General features: G+C 51.3%; 6 protein-coding genes across 7 annotated transcripts; 1 reads left to right on the top strand and 5 right to left on the bottom strand.

Annotated features, from left to right (window-relative positions):
- Window positions 1-92: 92 nt before the first annotated feature.
- Window positions 93-2509, bottom strand: PV05_01496 (uncharacterized protein). The gene is made up of 2 exons (XM_013466496.1): window positions 895-2509; window positions 93-845 (listed from the first exon to the last, which is right to left on the bottom strand). Exons 1-2 carry the CDS (start codon window positions 1705-1707, stop codon window positions 801-803), a joined length of 858 nt encoding a protein of 285 aa, XP_013321950.1. The 5' UTR covers window positions 1708-2509; the 3' UTR covers window positions 93-800.
- A 669-nt stretch (window positions 2510-3178) lies between these two features.
- PV05_01495 (uncharacterized protein) lies at window positions 3179-5395 on the bottom strand. The gene is made up of 2 exons (XM_013466495.1): window positions 4963-5395; window positions 3179-4909 (listed from the first exon to the last, which is right to left on the bottom strand). The coding sequence occupies exons 1-2, from the start codon at window positions 5104-5106 to the stop codon at window positions 3545-3547; spliced, it is 1509 nt and encodes a 502-aa protein (XP_013321949.1). The 5' UTR covers window positions 5107-5395; the 3' UTR covers window positions 3179-3544.
- Window positions 5396-5698: 303 nt separating this feature from the next.
- PV05_01494 (uncharacterized protein) lies at window positions 5699-7292 on the top strand. Its single transcript, XM_013466494.1, has one exon. It carries the CDS (start codon window positions 5926-5928, stop codon window positions 7150-7152), a length of 1227 nt encoding a protein of 408 aa, XP_013321948.1. The 5' UTR covers window positions 5699-5925; the 3' UTR covers window positions 7153-7292.
- On the bottom strand, window positions 6836-9753 carry PV05_01493 (uncharacterized protein). Its single transcript, XM_013466493.1, has 2 exons — window positions 9471-9753; window positions 6836-9418 (listed from the first exon to the last, which is right to left on the bottom strand). Exon 2 carries the CDS (start codon window positions 9348-9350, stop codon window positions 7746-7748), a length of 1605 nt encoding a protein of 534 aa, XP_013321947.1. The 5' UTR covers window positions 9351-9418; window positions 9471-9753; the 3' UTR covers window positions 6836-7745.
- Window positions 9754-9975: 222 nt separating this feature from the next.
- On the bottom strand, window positions 9976-11017 carry PV05_01492 (uncharacterized protein). The gene is made up of 2 exons (XM_013466492.1): window positions 10804-11017; window positions 9976-10738 (listed from the first exon to the last, which is right to left on the bottom strand). Exons 1-2 carry the CDS (start codon window positions 10862-10864, stop codon window positions 10272-10274), a joined length of 528 nt encoding a protein of 175 aa, XP_013321946.1. The 5' UTR covers window positions 10865-11017; the 3' UTR covers window positions 9976-10271.
- Window positions 11018-11224: 207 nt separating this feature from the next.
- On the bottom strand, window positions 11225-14828 carry PV05_01491. Of its 2 annotated transcripts, XM_013466490.1 has the most exons (2): window positions 13481-14828; window positions 11225-13432 (listed from the first exon to the last, which is right to left on the bottom strand). In XM_013466490.1, exons 1-2 carry the CDS (start codon window positions 14366-14368, stop codon window positions 11555-11557), a joined length of 2766 nt encoding a protein of 921 aa, XP_013321944.1. In that variant the 5' UTR covers window positions 14369-14828; the 3' UTR covers window positions 11225-11554. The 2 variants fall into 2 exon arrangements, with proteins under 2 accessions (XP_013321944.1, XP_013321945.1); XM_013466491.1 differs by having other exon boundaries at window positions 11225-14828.
- Between the last annotated feature and the right edge of the window lie 72 nt (window positions 14829-14900).

The following is a 14900-nucleotide window of genomic DNA, read 5'->3' as shown; positions in this document are numbered from 1 at the left end:
CACTTGTGTCCAGGCTGAGTTGGGCGTGGCGGTCTTGTGCTCTTGATTTCCAGGGCACGGACGACCCAAAACCAGGAACGGTCAAGAAACACTTTTGATGAATGTTTAGATGATAGTAGTAGTACAAGATAATCTATCTACCTCGCTAAATGTCGACATATGTCTCGTCATGTTCAACCCCAGTATTCCTTCCCCCAAACCGTCCTGTCTTCTGCCCTGAGACCTGGTTTTGTTCTGATCCGTCCCCAATATAATAGCGTTGTGGAACATTCAAGCGTGTGCCAGACCAGATGATTAGTAGAGTATCAGTATATTTTGTGCATGTCTCGAGTCCATCTCTTTCACGACATAACATCTGGGCATGCGGGATAGTCAGCTTCATCTTCGGACCAGCTGTTTTCCAGGTTGCCTTCTTTCCACTTCTCGCCGACAAATAATAATCCAAACCACATCCATCAGGACCACCAACGCCTAGCTATGCCACAATACAACAAACAAGGACCGTGAGTGTACTGATCTAAAACAACCATAATAGCAAGATGAATTGAATAAGGAGTGTCCGGCTGTTGATAGTAAGGATAGTCATCATTTCAAGTGTACTGCTGAAATGGAGAAAAGGCGAGTAGTAGTTGTGCATGTGAGGCAATGTAAGGTTGCAAACCAGGTCGTGGAACTGAGGTCATGAAAGGATGTGGTGACATGTCGAGTGTTCAACAGCACAACAATAGAAAGGGATCGTCATCGAAGTCGGGTCCAACCGCAAGCCATGGTGTAGCATGTCTGTACGAATGGCATGAACCTTATGCTAGGTTTGATGTTCTTGAGTCTCGATCCGGATTCCGCACCTATAGCGCATCAGAAGGGTGATTGACTACCAGTGGAAGCTCAACATACCTGCAATATCCTCCTGGAGAAATCTCGCTCGTCAGCAATGCTGCCAATGCTTTGTCGACCATGGGAATAGATCGACGGGTCAAGCCGTTGGTCAGCCACAGACGACTTGTCGGATTTTGCTGTTCCAATTGCAGCATTGCGGCGATGCTCTTCTTCGATCTCTCTGTTCCTCCTGCGTTTCACGAAAAACACAATCAAGCCGATGATGGCAGCCAAAGCGATGACACCGACGACCACTCCTACAGCAATGCCCACTTTGTTTGGGCCGCCGGATGATTTGGAACTCGCAGCGCTGGAGCTTGCAGGGGCCGGGGTTGGTGCAACTGTCTTGGTGACTATTGCGGCTTCTGTAGAAGTAGACCTCCCAGCACCTTGGGTTGCAGTCGGTGATGCTGAGCTGCTGCTGTCGGGCGCAATCTGGACATCACCAGTCAATCCGGAGAGGTAGAGCTGGAAGAAACCCCCAATACCACCGCAAGTTTGCTGGTTGAAACCTTGGCAGGGCGAGTTGCAACTGCTATTGTCCACCTTGGCACTCGTGGGCGGGAGTTCATCACCGCAGTAGCAATTTGAGCCTCCTGTAGTAGCCATGACTGGTTTGTTTGCAGCCACGCATACTGTTTGGCAATAACCAGACGACTGAAAAGTGTTGGCCCCTTGGTCTTCCAGATAACTAGGGTTGTGAAGTTCGTAGCAGGCTAATGTTTGGATAGGTCCGGCTGCTGCCTCGGTGGTAGATTGAGCTGTTACTGGAGAGGCGAGAAGCGCAAATGCCCAAGTGAGCACGACGGCTGAAAGTAGTGATCGTGTCATTGTTTCGATATTGTGTTGTTATTGCTAAGAGCGACTGGCAAAGTTCGTAACAGAGTCAAACGTATAGACAAAGCGCGCCACCACGGTACTGTGCGACACAACTCTCATATAAGGTCGATTGTGATATGGCGGGAGGAATAGATGTTGGTGAGATTGAACCAGATGTTGCCAAAGCCGGAGGAAAGGCGGTGCTCGCAAGTGCACCTTTACACAATGGACACAGCTCGATGATCCCTTTGTGAGTTTGCAGCAGCGACCTGCGCTGCTTCTTCCCTGCTCTTTTGTGGACTTTCACCGCAGTTAACGACAACGGGGAAACTCGTGATTGCTATGAGTATGGAGAGGATTGTAGTGGATGAAGTTGGGAGAGTCGAGACCGCTTCCTCTTCCAAGAATGCGAGCTGTTTCAGAGGTGACACAAACACCCCTGAAAACGGCCAAGGGAATACCGGCAAGCGAGTGCGAGAACGAGGAAATAGATGAGACGTTATTGTCGTCGGAAGGAATGGCGATAGTATCGTTGCCTCGATGGCGATGTGTTCAAAGTCGTCGAGTATTCTGGTTGAAAGGAATGTGCGTGTGTTTGGCTCGGGTGAGGGAGATGAAAGAAGGCGAAGACGACTTGACGGGCGCAGGTGGTGGTGGACAGAGGACAGAGAAAGGAAAAGAGTGGAACGCTGGGCGAGAGACAGGCTAACCGTGAAGGAGGGGCGCAGTTGTCTGGTTCAATAGGCACCAAGCCAGTGGATAAAGTGCAAGGACAAGGGAATGGGAGAAGCCTGAACACTGGAGCAGGGGCATTGAATTTGGGAGGCCACGGAGGTGCAGAGGGAGCCAAATTTCCGAGTGTTTCTCTCTTCCTTCCACTCTCCAAATTACATTCGGTCCAGGCTAGGCCCAAGTTGGCAAGGTAGGAGCAAAGCCGGTGGCCTTTAGTCAGGAACACACCTTTTGCTTGATCCCACACACGATCCCACACCACAATTCAAAGCCACCACAAGCCTATCATCCAATCTGCCCTTTTTGGTCCGTACCTCGATACCTCTCTTATCAGGTCCTGGTGGTTGAGTAACCAAGGCCGTTGGGATCGGGTTACAAGAAAACTCCCAAGGAAAAGGTAGAAGATGTCCTTCCTCGTATTGCTGAGATGCAAGCTTTGCTTTTTGCTGGCGTGTCCCATGATCAGCATCTGGCAACGCTGCATTGTTCCTGCATTGGTTCCGGCCGAGTTGACCGGCTCGCGCCTTCGCCCTGATTTGCTCATTTGCGCTGCCCCAGTCCCATTCGTGGAGTGGCTTCCGAGCGGCGCCCAATAATCGGACGCGCAAGACGCCACGGCTGCTTCAGAAGTTCGAGCCGCTGTCTCCAACCTGTCACCGACTCATCAGCTCAGCAAGGAACATGCAAGGAAACGCGTCTCTTTTTCGCTTTTACGGAGCAGGGTAATCCATATTCAGCGTCCTCGACTATTGCCCCTCAGCCACATATCAATTCGCAAGATGACAACAAGACATGTTCAAAGCCGTAATCTGGATCGACTGAACAACGGGTTCTTACCATTCCCAAACTAAAGAAGTGCATGTTATTTCTGGAGCAGGACCGAGCACAAAGAGATAAGAAGCCATTGGACTCGAGCAGATTGGCTTGGAACTTATCAGTATAAGGGCCGGCTAACTGAACCAGCACAAATTTATGCTGGTATTGAAATTTTCATGTGCTGCTGTCGATGCGTCCCATGGGCCGACAGTGCATGTTGAGACATATGATTCAATAAAACGTCTGACCACCCGGTCCACATGGGGACGACGTTGCGAAAGACATCTCCATAAAGTCGTCGTCATTGTTTGTTTCTGAGGTCCACCACCTCGAACTGCATACCTTTAGCCTCGACCACGTGTCCCGGTCGGAGCGCATCGGTGTAGATATTTTCGACATCGTGAGGATGAAAGATCCCGGGCTGATCGCAGTTAAGGATCGCTTTCTTCCCCGGAGGATCCGTAAGCCGGTAAGCACCCCAATCACCACCGTGCGTGACATCCCCCTTGCTAGGTGCACATACAATAGCAATACTCTCAGCAAGCATCATCTGGTATCCGGCATGAGTGTGCAAGTCTCGACTGCTCATAAAGCAAGTCTGACTCGGATGCGTATGGATCCATCCAAGAACCATAAGATCCTCCGAGTCCACATAGTCAAAAAGTTGTGATTCATTCGTCATCTCACACGTGTCCGAAGTGGCAGTTTGTGAGGGAATGATAAGTCGACTGATGAAGAAGGCGTTCGCAATCAGTGTACCTGCCAGGAACCCACAGGTTTCCAAGTTTGCCAGTGTGTTCTTGTAGGCAATTCTCAGGAAGGTGGTACGTAATTCGGGTGGTAAGAAGATAGTCCGCAAAGGAGTGCCGTTTTCGAGATATGCGGCGGGAGCAAAAACATGCGCCGCCTCGGGTGTAGCTGACCCTGACCTTGCTTCAGGCTGTGCTGCAATCTTCTCTGGTAGAGGTGGAGGCGCAGGTGCCAGGCTTCGTGGCTTTGGGGGGACTGCACCAGGAGAGATCGGTAGGTCGCTTCCTCTGTCTTGTCGAAAGTCTTGCGATAAGGGAGGGCTTAAGACCGGTTGGGCATGATGTGAGGGGATGCTGGGATAATTGTAGTGCAGGTTGCTGTCCATGGGAGGTCGAGGCGTGAATCCCGAGTCTGATGAAGTTTGCACCCGTCCATCAACTCGAGCACGCAGTTCCTGAAGCCTTCTAGAAATGTCATCTCCATCGCTGCCGGATATCGAAACACTCTGTCGATTTGCCGCTCTTCTGGAGATCTCTCTCTGAGCTAGTCGAACAGCAAGGTCCTTGTTTTCGTATGCTTGTAGAGGTTGCGACCGCTGGCTCGATACTGCTGTCGAAGACGAATATTCGCCTGCAGAGTGATGTTGTTGTGTCTGTGCAATTCTCCGTGCCTCTCTTTCTTTGACGATCTTGACATAGCGATCATACTTCTCATTGATTCGAGGCTTTATAAGATCGAGAATCTTCAAGACCCTGTTGACTTCCTTTTCTGCTGCTTGCATATGTTCTCGAACATCTCTATTTGTTTTGTCACGATACTGCGGATGCGCCGGCAGTTGTGAGAGGATCAGGTGGGCAAATCGAAAGAGCAACAAATAAGTCGTCTCTTCATCGCCCTCTCGCATGTATATATCCGCCTGTCCGCTGGGGTTAATTACCGCATTGCCTCTCTGATGAGCGTACAACCAACCTGTTTGAGCATTGCCTGAGCTGACCGCAGCCAGGTCCGTAGTGGAATCTGGGCATCATACTCGTATTCTTGAGCGGCCTTCGTTATCTGGTGGACGTTTCTAGGTGGGCGTAGAGAGGTGAGGGGTCCTCTGAGATCCGACATTGCGCGGCATCAAGAGAAGACAATTGCTGCAGTCGCGACGGAGGGGTTGAGAGTCTCATGTGGAGGAGGGGAGAGTGAATCAGCCAGTATCCGCCGGAGACAATCTTTCAGTTATCTGCAGGTGGTAGGACGAGTTTAACCTGCTGCGAATACATGCAGACCAGGCCTCGCTGGAAAGGTGAGGTTGCTTGCCTCTCATTGTGCTAGTATGGACATTCGAGGACAGGATGGCGGGCAGGGCAGGCGTCACTCATTCAAATCACCTATTTTCTGGGGAAGGTGTGCCGATACCTTCTCATAGAGCCTGCCACACGTTCTCAGTCCATCGCTTTCAAGGTAGCAAGAATGATACAACCATGTCAACGTGACAGTATCATCTCGCTTTCTGAAACGAACAAATTAGCGAACTCTGAATTGCATCAATACCGACTTGTAGTGAATGTTTGCGGCCTTACTGCCAGATAGGGACGATCGGGCCAAGTCACTCCGCGTCTACGTCATGCCGATAGTGCGATACAGTATGTAGAGCTGACTAACATGGCTGTCTGGTGCGTACACTACAGCCGTATTGGTGGAGGACTGTCTCTAACATTATCAGGGCTCAAAACATCGTATACCCAGCTCGCTGGATTGCTAATACCACCCAGGTAGAATGCGAAGGAGGAATCTTTGCTTGGCTATGCGCGTATACGCCAGATCACTGTCCCAAACATCAGGTATATATATGTATCGGGGCCTCGAGGGTGTAGAGACCCCCCACTCTCGAGCGCATCGCAGTAGAAAGTGTAAGTCAACGAAACAGAATTGTCCTGCGCCAGCATGTCTTCTCCAATTCAACCATACACCATATCCATTCCCGAGTCACAGATCCGTGACCTTAACGACAGACTCGACCTAGCCAAATTTCCTGACGAACTGGGCGACGCCCAATGGGAACTGGGAGCTCCCCTCAACGACATCCAGCGACTAACAAAACACTGGCGCCAAAACTTCAACTGGAGGAAAGCTGAACAAAAGCTCAACGGGCTCCCGCACTTCGTCACTTCCATCCAGGTTGAAGGCTACGAGAATCTGAAGATCCATTTCCTTCACAAGAAGTCCAATCGTAAGGACGCAATCCCTCTTCTCTTCGTCCATGGCTGGCCAGGCAACTTCCTCGAAGCTGCCAAGATCCTCGACTCACTTACATCAGCAGAGGACGGACAAGTCTGCTTCGACATCGTGGCCCCGTCCCTTCCGAACTTTGGTTTCTCCGAAGGCAGCAAGAAAAGAGGCTTTGCCATGGAGCAATACGCCGAAACTCTGCATAAGCTAATGCTCAGCCTTGGCTATACTCAATACGTCTCGCAAGGCGGTGACTGGGGTTGGTACATCACACGAACCATTTCCAAGCTCTACCCTCAACATTGCAAAGCAACGCATTTCAACATGGACGTCGGTCAAGCACCAAGCTTTCTCAAGAATCCGCTGCTCGCTGCCGAAGCAGCCCTAAAGCCACTTTCCGAGCGAGAACAACAAGGCATATCCCGCACCGAGTGGTTCGACAAAGAATGCTTCGGGTATAACCTGCTGCAATCCACGAAACCCCAAACCCTAGGCTACGGCCTGACAGACAGCCCCGTCGCCCTTCTCGCCTGGATCTACGAGAAACTGCACGACTGGGCGGACAACTATCCCTGGACAGATGACGAGGTCTGCACATGGGTATCGATATACTGGTTCAGCACGGCCGGACCAGCCGCGAGCTGCCGGATATATTATGAAATGGATCGCCAGGGTTTTTGGGGGCAGAGGCTCACACGAGCACAGCTTCGAATGTGGCTTCCCGGCGTCAAGATAGGGTACAGCCACTTCCCGCGTGACATCCACGTTCTGCCAAGTACATGGACAAGGACGTTGGGAAACGTGGTTTTTGAGAAGGACCATAGTTCAGGGGGCCACTTCGCGGCGTGGGAGTGCCCGATGGATATCGTGGCAGATGTGAGAGAGATGTTTAGTAAGGGAGCTGGTGCGTATGGCGTGGTAGAGGGCAGGACTGGATATTGAATAGCTTGCTTCATGTAACGACTGCACTCCCTCGGCACTCTTTCTCCACTCGTCTGCTCGTGAATTAGAGAGACTGGGTAACCACACCGCTGTTCGGCATACCTGTCTCCATACAGATATATTGGTGCGGCAGTATAAAGGATATATATTGTATTCCTCGATTTTCCCTCAATAACCTGGACAAAGTCATCCGCTTCTTGACCACTACTGGTGTAGGTGGTTTCAGAGTTAATGGGCGCTTTGGAAGAAGGGTTGTGGTTCATGTAGAGAAACACCACCAAAAAAACCAACCCGCGAAAGAGGTGTCAGAGTTTAACTTCCCACCCGTTAACCGTAACCCAGACGAGCCTGTCGAAAGACAGATGTTCGACCCCTGGTAGGGTGGAATAAGTTTTTTTGCATTATTTGCAGGAAGTCTTGCGCGTACCATCCGTGGTCGTGCAGGTTGATTGTGTGGGTGAGGCAGAAAACAGGAGTTGGAAGTTATGGTACGTTGGCGGAGGCCGACAAGCGCTTAAGAACAGGAGAAGATATGCTTTTGGCGTCCACCAAGTGGTCTTCATCTTCTACTGTTTCCATGTCGAGCCGTACCATTACCTCTTCGTGCCGCTCGGTCCAGCCCGAACCTCATCCTCATCGTGGTCGTCTTCAGTTTCCGGCAAATCGACTTCCATCATACTCATGAGGTTGCTCCCGGGACCAGCTGTGCCAGCTTGCGCCTTCATACTTTCAAGTAGATTCCTTGCGAGGTCAATGTCAATCTCGTTGTCAATATCGTCGTCCGAGGACAAGTCATGCTCTTCGTCCTCGTCTTCCGCCGTCCGCCCGGAGCCTTCGATCGCAGTTTGCTTGCCGGCGCCAGGTTTGCTGGAAGGCGAACCTAAATTTAAAGCTCCTGACCCTCGGAGCTCCTTCTCCATCTGCCTCACGAACGTCTGCATGTCCTGATTCCCTTCCTCGTCAGAGTCTTCCTCGATTTCCTCCACGTGTCCGGCCAGGTCGGGAGGCTGTCGTAAATTCACCCGGCTCGCAGGCTCATGCGCTCCTGGCCCCAGTTTCCCTGTCATGATCTCCTTCATAACCTCCGGAGGCATACCCATCATCTCCTGCATTATTTTCGTGAACTCCTCTTCGCCGAAGCTGGCCTCCTTATCCTCCCCCTCATCATCGTCGTCTTCATCGTCAGGGTCGTCATCAATACCATCACCATCACTGTCCTCACTAAACAGTCCTGCAGCGTCTGGCCCAGACTTGTCATCATTCAAGAACTCTTCGAACTGTTTCACAATGCGCTGCAGATTCTCCTGCGTGGCTTTATCTCCAAAACCGGCTTTCTTGCCTTTCTCGCCACCAAGCTCCTTCTGCAGATCGTCAAAGTCGATGTCCAGCCACTTCTCGTCGTCTTCCCTGTGATCCCATTTCTCGATGTCGGCGTCAGAAGGTAATACCTCGTCTCCTAACTCTAGATCCTCCAGCAGCATCTTCATCTCGCGAACAGCTGGTCGATCCTGATACTGTGGGTCCGTGACCAGTATCTCGAAACCACAAGTTACCTTCATACCCGTTGCTGCTCGAGCGTATGCTATTGGCTCTGTCTTCGAAGGCAACGTGCCAGCAAAGACAGCAGGTGCAGGGAAATCCTGCGACTTGACCTGTGCATACGCCACACGTGGGAATTTGGCGCTGACATTGACAAAATCCTGCGGCGCGAAGATCATGGCGTCCTTGTTCTCCTTCTTTTGAAGTGGCTTGAGAGCGATGGGATCTCGAAGATAAAATGCCTCCACAGCGGGCGAGATATATGCCGGTTTTTGATGGAGCAAGAACGCAAGTTTCCGGGGCAGCGTGACCACAGCATGATGCATGTTTTCTGCGATTTGGGACGGATAGTTCCGCAGTCGGAAGAATGCTTCTTCTTCCATGCTTGTCGAGTGCATGATTCTCTTTGGTTCTTGCAGCAGTAGTTCCCTAGCCTGCGCAAGAGATAACTTCTCCTCTGTCCGTCTCGACGATCTCGCAGCAGCAGCTGGCTTAATAACTTTGAGCTGACCATTGTTGATCCAGACACGGTTCTCTGCGACGTCCGGTTCAAGCCAGGCAGGTAGGGTACCGGATGCTTCGATCAGGAGGAATTCGCCATCGCTGTCCGTGACTTTGACCCAGAGGTCGTTGAACTTGCGTGTCAGCTCACGCAGCATCCACACTATTACCCATTCGTCTTCAACGGAGTCGCCATATTCGGTTCGGCCTTGTAGAAAACTCAGCCCTATTCCAAGTGTCAGTTGATTCCCGTCTGTCCTTTATGTCAGGGTACAGACCTCACCATCCTCTTTTTTGAGCTCTAATGAGAACACCTGGCGTTGCCATACGTATTCCTTCAAGTACTGCCTATGCAGCTCTGTCGCATACTTCTGTACATTGCGTAATCGAGGGCCCAATTCGGAGTCGTTGCTCGCGTCGGCCGAGGGAGACAGTATGTAGGCCGAGTATTCAATAGTATCATCAGGCAAAGCAGGTTTGGGAATAGGATGGAAGGTCGACCGGAACCAAGCGATGTCTTCTTCTGTCGGCGGCATTATCTTATTTGTTCGACCGGCGTTGTAACAAGGGAAGGACTACAAGCATCGGAAGAATATCCTGCGGCGACATGAAATGAATCTCTAGGCGGGTAAACTCCGGGCTTCAGCCTACCTCAGAAGGAGTCCCACCATAACCGCGGTGCTCGTGGATCACAACGGGGCTCGACAGCAAATCCATCTCGGCCAACGACATAGATCAGGTAGTCAGGATCTTATGTAGGAACAAGCATCGAGTTCCATTCGAGGTTTCTCCAGGGTAAGAGATGCGCTGCTGGTCCGGCCTCTCCTCGAGCGCCAACATCAATCTTGGATCACACTCTATGTCACAGTGCCGAATCGTTGTGCTGCGCCCATAACCACTGCCCATTGCCATACAGCAGCCGTCCATCATTCCACGCGTCGTGTATTGACCGACCAAACGCCTCGCTGTCCTTGAAATACCCACTTCCTGCCATTAAATAACTCAAAAGGCAATGCCCCCAAGCCATCGAACCCCTCTCTATCACCAAAAGTCGGAAAACAACGCAACCCTTTGCCATATCATTCCTTGATATCAAGGACCTGCTCAAGAAAAGTATTCGAAAACCTTGTGACCTGCTCATACACGACGTCAAAGCCATTATCTGCGCCGTAGTATGGGTCAATGACTTCCTCCGCCTTGCTCTTCTTACTCTTGCCACCATGGAACTCTCCAAACATCATAACATTGGCCCTGATCTTCTCTGCTTGTCCCTTTGCCTCGATTCTGCGCTGTAGTTTTTGTAAATCCCGCAGATTGTAGCCGTCCATGGCAAAGATGTAGTCATATTCGAAGAAGTCCTGTGTCTTGACCTGCCGTGCGCCGTGGTCATAGTCTGTTATCCCGTTCCGGCGCAGTGTGTCCATTGTACGGTCATCAGGAGGATCGTCTACATGATAAGCACCAGTGCCCGCCGAGTCGATGGAGCCGACGCGTGGATGAGATTTCGTCAGGGAGCGGAATACCCCTTCAGCCATTGTGCTTCGGCCTTGAAGGTGGAATAAATCAGTATGGGACAGGTAATGAAAGCTGGAGGCGGGAACTAAAACGTACAGATATTGCCTAGGCAGACGAATAGGACAGAGACTTTGTCTGTCGACGTTGGGTCGGTCATCGTGTGGTTGAATGGTTCGACAGCGCAGCTTCAGATAGTGTTGTGCAATTCGACCTTTTTTGACTTGGCTGTCATCAAGGTTAACGCAAGAGCATGAGTGAGACCTTCAATGTTTTATATAGCTGGAAACGTGTCTTCGAGAGAACTGGCGAGTGTAAGGCATGTGGACAAAAGATGGCGCCGTAACAAGATGGAAGAGCAGCCTTGCCATTGCCGCACATCGGACAGTGTGATTGGTGGATTTTGGCAGACCCTTCCTACAAGGCTGAGCTGGTATGCCTCACAGCTTACTGCATTTCAAAGGGTTCGTTTCACAGAGGAACACATTAAGGACTACGAAGCGAGGGATAACCTTGAAGGCTTGCTAAGAGTAATTCTTCTCATACGTCGTATCCAACCGAACTTGCCAGTACAGCTGATCTCCAGGCTGTCTTAGCCTTACTCTGGCCAGTCGGCTCGATCGTTCGAATAACTCAAAGTGATTTAAACAAGGTTAGACTGCAACTGTAGTTAGGTGTCCAAGGTCCGGAGATGAGTAGAGAAACCGATTTCTCCGAAGCCTCAGCTTCCTTGCCTCGTACCAATGCAGTTGAACACCGTTAGAAATGCGCCAGCCGATTGACCGTCAAGTTGTCCATCATCCACAGGCAAGTGCAGCCCTCGTAGTCGGAACCGTGATAGGCTTGACACTCAACCACGAATATGGCGTCCACTCTGATGATACAGCTGAGTGACCGTCATCGGTTCCGAGTCTGAAGTCTGATATCCAGAGCCATCGGATACAATGCTCTGTCTGACCTGCTCGTCTACCTCACTGCGGCGATTTCGAACTGTCCGTACGTCTCGGAGGTTATTCTGGCCTGGCCGCATATGCAGGACACGTGCCACTCCCGTCTGAAACTCGACGTCTTCAGTGTTGTCCAGGCCCTCGTCCTGATGTCGATCAGGGCTTGTACTGGTTTGTCCACGCTGCATGTATTGGCCAAGATCGGTCTCGGTCTCGTCGCACGGAAGGGCTGATGAATTCAGCATGTCCAATGCACAAACGCTCCGTCGGTACATCTCGCGGTCACTGCTGGCAACACTTTCGTCGGAAGTGCGTCTTCCATCAACGTCTCCATCACGCTGACTGCCTGCTTCTGCCAATCCATGGCCCGAAAGCTCTGGAATGTGACTTAGCACTCGACGTGCGGATGTCTGACCGAGTATACTATTTTTGAAATAGTCGCTGGCAATCTGCGCCGCTGTCGGACTGGCAATCGACTGTGTGATCTCTGCAATCCGAGCGGAAGACAAGCGATGTGCTGCGGGTCGTACAGGAGGATCTGGTAACGTTTTCTGTGTGTCAACAGGGGACGCCGGCACACGGTACTCCTGCAACGCACTTAGTGAATCAGCTCTTGGACGTGCTGAAGGCAAGTTGCAATCGCTCGAGGCTTGGCGTCTAGCAACTGGACTATTGGGGCTCGTTTGAGCATATAAGCTCTGGTCGAACGACCCTAGATGTTGGACAATGGGCCTGCTAATTGTCGGGGCGAGTTCCTTGGAAGAATATTTCGAGTCAGCTGTTGCGCCGGCGTTTGGAGGTGCGAAAGCCATAAGGCTCCGGCTCGAAGGTAGGGAACGATTTTTGAATTTGTCTTTGTCTCGCTCCATTCCAAGGAATCTCAATGCCTTCGATGCGTTGCTACTTCGAATCGTCGGTTCCGGATGACGGGCTGTCGTCTGGAGCATAGCCTGTGTCTGAGACATGATGTTCTTCACATCTTCTCTTCGTGCAAAGACTTCTTCACGGGCACTTCCCAACTTCCGACGAAGGTCGGCGATCTCGGCATCGCGATGCTCAAGTTCCATCTCATGTGCGAGCTTCAAGCTCTCCATGTTAACACGCTGTTCTTCGTACTGCTGACCCATGATCTCAACATCGACATCTACGAGTTGACTCTGGGTCAATGTAGCTTTAGTTTCACGCAACTGCTTGGTCAGATCCTCGTTTTGTTGGACGAGCAACGTCAGCTCATGGTCCCGTTGTTTCACCAAGCTTACAGCCTCCTCATACTTGCTTGTGTATGCATCGAGATTCTGTGACTGTTCGCTGATCGTCGCACTCTGACCATACAAGACTTTGCGGTACTCGCCGACGGTGGCTTGTGCCTCACGCATAGCTCGCGCATATTGTGAGATCGTCGCTTCAGGAACCCGAACGTACCGAATAGGCTTGTTGTCCCCACGAGGAGCGTAGTCCGAGATGAGTTGAAGGACTTCTTGCGTTCTTGGTTCGTCAATTGTCTCAATCCAGGTTGAAACGTTGTTTTGAATGAAGGTGCCGAGGACTCGAACGATGTCGTGAATGGTATGCTTCAGTTCATCAATCTTCCTGCCTTGGTGTTCAACCACCTTTTCTTTGCTCTCAATCTGCTTCAACGCATTTTGTGTCTGGTCTTCAAGCTCTATGAGGCGCTCATGGCAATTTTTCGTGTCTCGCTCAGCCAGGGATTCGGCGGATTCCACAATCTTCCGGAACGAGGTGGCGGCGAGTCGAATCTCTTGGGCAAAGTCGTTCAAGTCCTGACAGAGGTCAGTTACAGCATGGCTTATCACACACGATTCCTGTACTTGGTTGATAGCAATTTGATTTAGACTCTCGTCAACCTTCATGTCGGCAGCGTCCTCTAGCAGCTCCGCCAGTTTCTGAATTTGAGTTCGGATCGCTGGTAGCCACAGCTGTGTGATTGTCGTGGGATTATTACATTGCGGCAGGTAGTCCAGTAGTTCTTCAATAGTCATTGCAGAGAAGGGCTTTGTGATTCGCGCTTCTTGAACGTGGCGGTTGCCGATAATGTACGTCTGCATTGTGCTTTGGTCGTTCCTTCTCGTCGAGGTTGTTAGATTTCGCAGGGAGTCCATGGCGAGTTCATCGCTCGATGCTGAGGTAGATAAAGGAGGTGCAGAACTCGTTGTTGAATCCTCTGTGTCTCTGCGGACTAGCCGAAGTGACGGTGGCGGTGAAATCGGGTTGGTTTGTGGGAAACCCTGACTTGCCAGGAGGAGTGATCCAGGCAGCTCTACCGGTAGTGAATTCAACTTTGACATGAAAGTTACTGGCGCTTCCGGAAGTGTGCAGTACAAGTCACCGGGAGCGGCAGAATTATGGCGTCCCGTTAAGGGTGAAGACACCGCGTTTGACTTTGCTTTGCCGGGAGAACGTGGCCATGGATTATCTTTGGGTGTCTTCGGAGTCCACAAGCCTGCAAAGCCCAAGCTTGACACTGCTGAAGTCTGAGAGGGAGTCGTTGGTAGGCTGAAGGCACCGCCCGAAGTTCGAATTGGAGGAGGTTTCTGTCGTCTCTTGCCAGTGACTTTGGCTGGCGTCGGAACCGTGGTTGTCGCCATTATCTCTTGATCGACAGCTACCCCTTTGGACGGGACAAGCCCTCCTAATCCACCGTTTGGAACAGCTTTCGACCCTGGCAACTGTTGCTTCGACGCGAACATTGATGCCATGATGGGCCTATACCTGGAGATGAAGCGACAGGTACTGGCTCGAGGAAGGGGATTTACGTGGAGACTCGACTTCTACATACTTGCAGTAAGCGCGGCCATTGCGATCATTGGCACAACTTGCCTTCCAGGTTGCTCGAGGTGTTCTACTAGTGCTGAGGTAGCCGAAGCAAAAGCAGTCGCACGAGCAAGGTCTATGGAGCTTGACCGGAACTACCTAACATGGGGACAACCGAGTCCAATGGCGGTTCTGCTGCTGGGTGTCGCAAAATCAACGTCGGTTGGACCTAGAGCACATCTCCCCGTTGAGAGCCATCCTGTCAAGGAGATGATGGCGCGTAAAGCGGCCATCACGAGGTCGGCTCTTTGCGGCTTCTCGGGGTGCCATACGTCTCATGGTGAGACGAACCGAGGCGACCGTGCGTGCGGACGCCCGCAGAAGGATGCTTTGCTGCATTCCAACATTCAAATTCGTTCTGCGAGGGAAGAACGATGATTGAACCAAAGATAGATTTTCAACAGAGTTGTTATTCTA

Source organism: Exophiala xenobiotica (assembly GCF_000835505.1).
Source record: "Exophiala xenobiotica strain CBS 118157 unplaced genomic scaffold supercont1.1, whole genome shotgun sequence".
NCBI lineage: Eukaryota > Fungi > Ascomycota > Eurotiomycetes > Chaetothyriales > Herpotrichiellaceae > Exophiala > Exophiala xenobiotica.
This window is presented reverse-complemented; position numbering and strand designations above follow the sequence as displayed.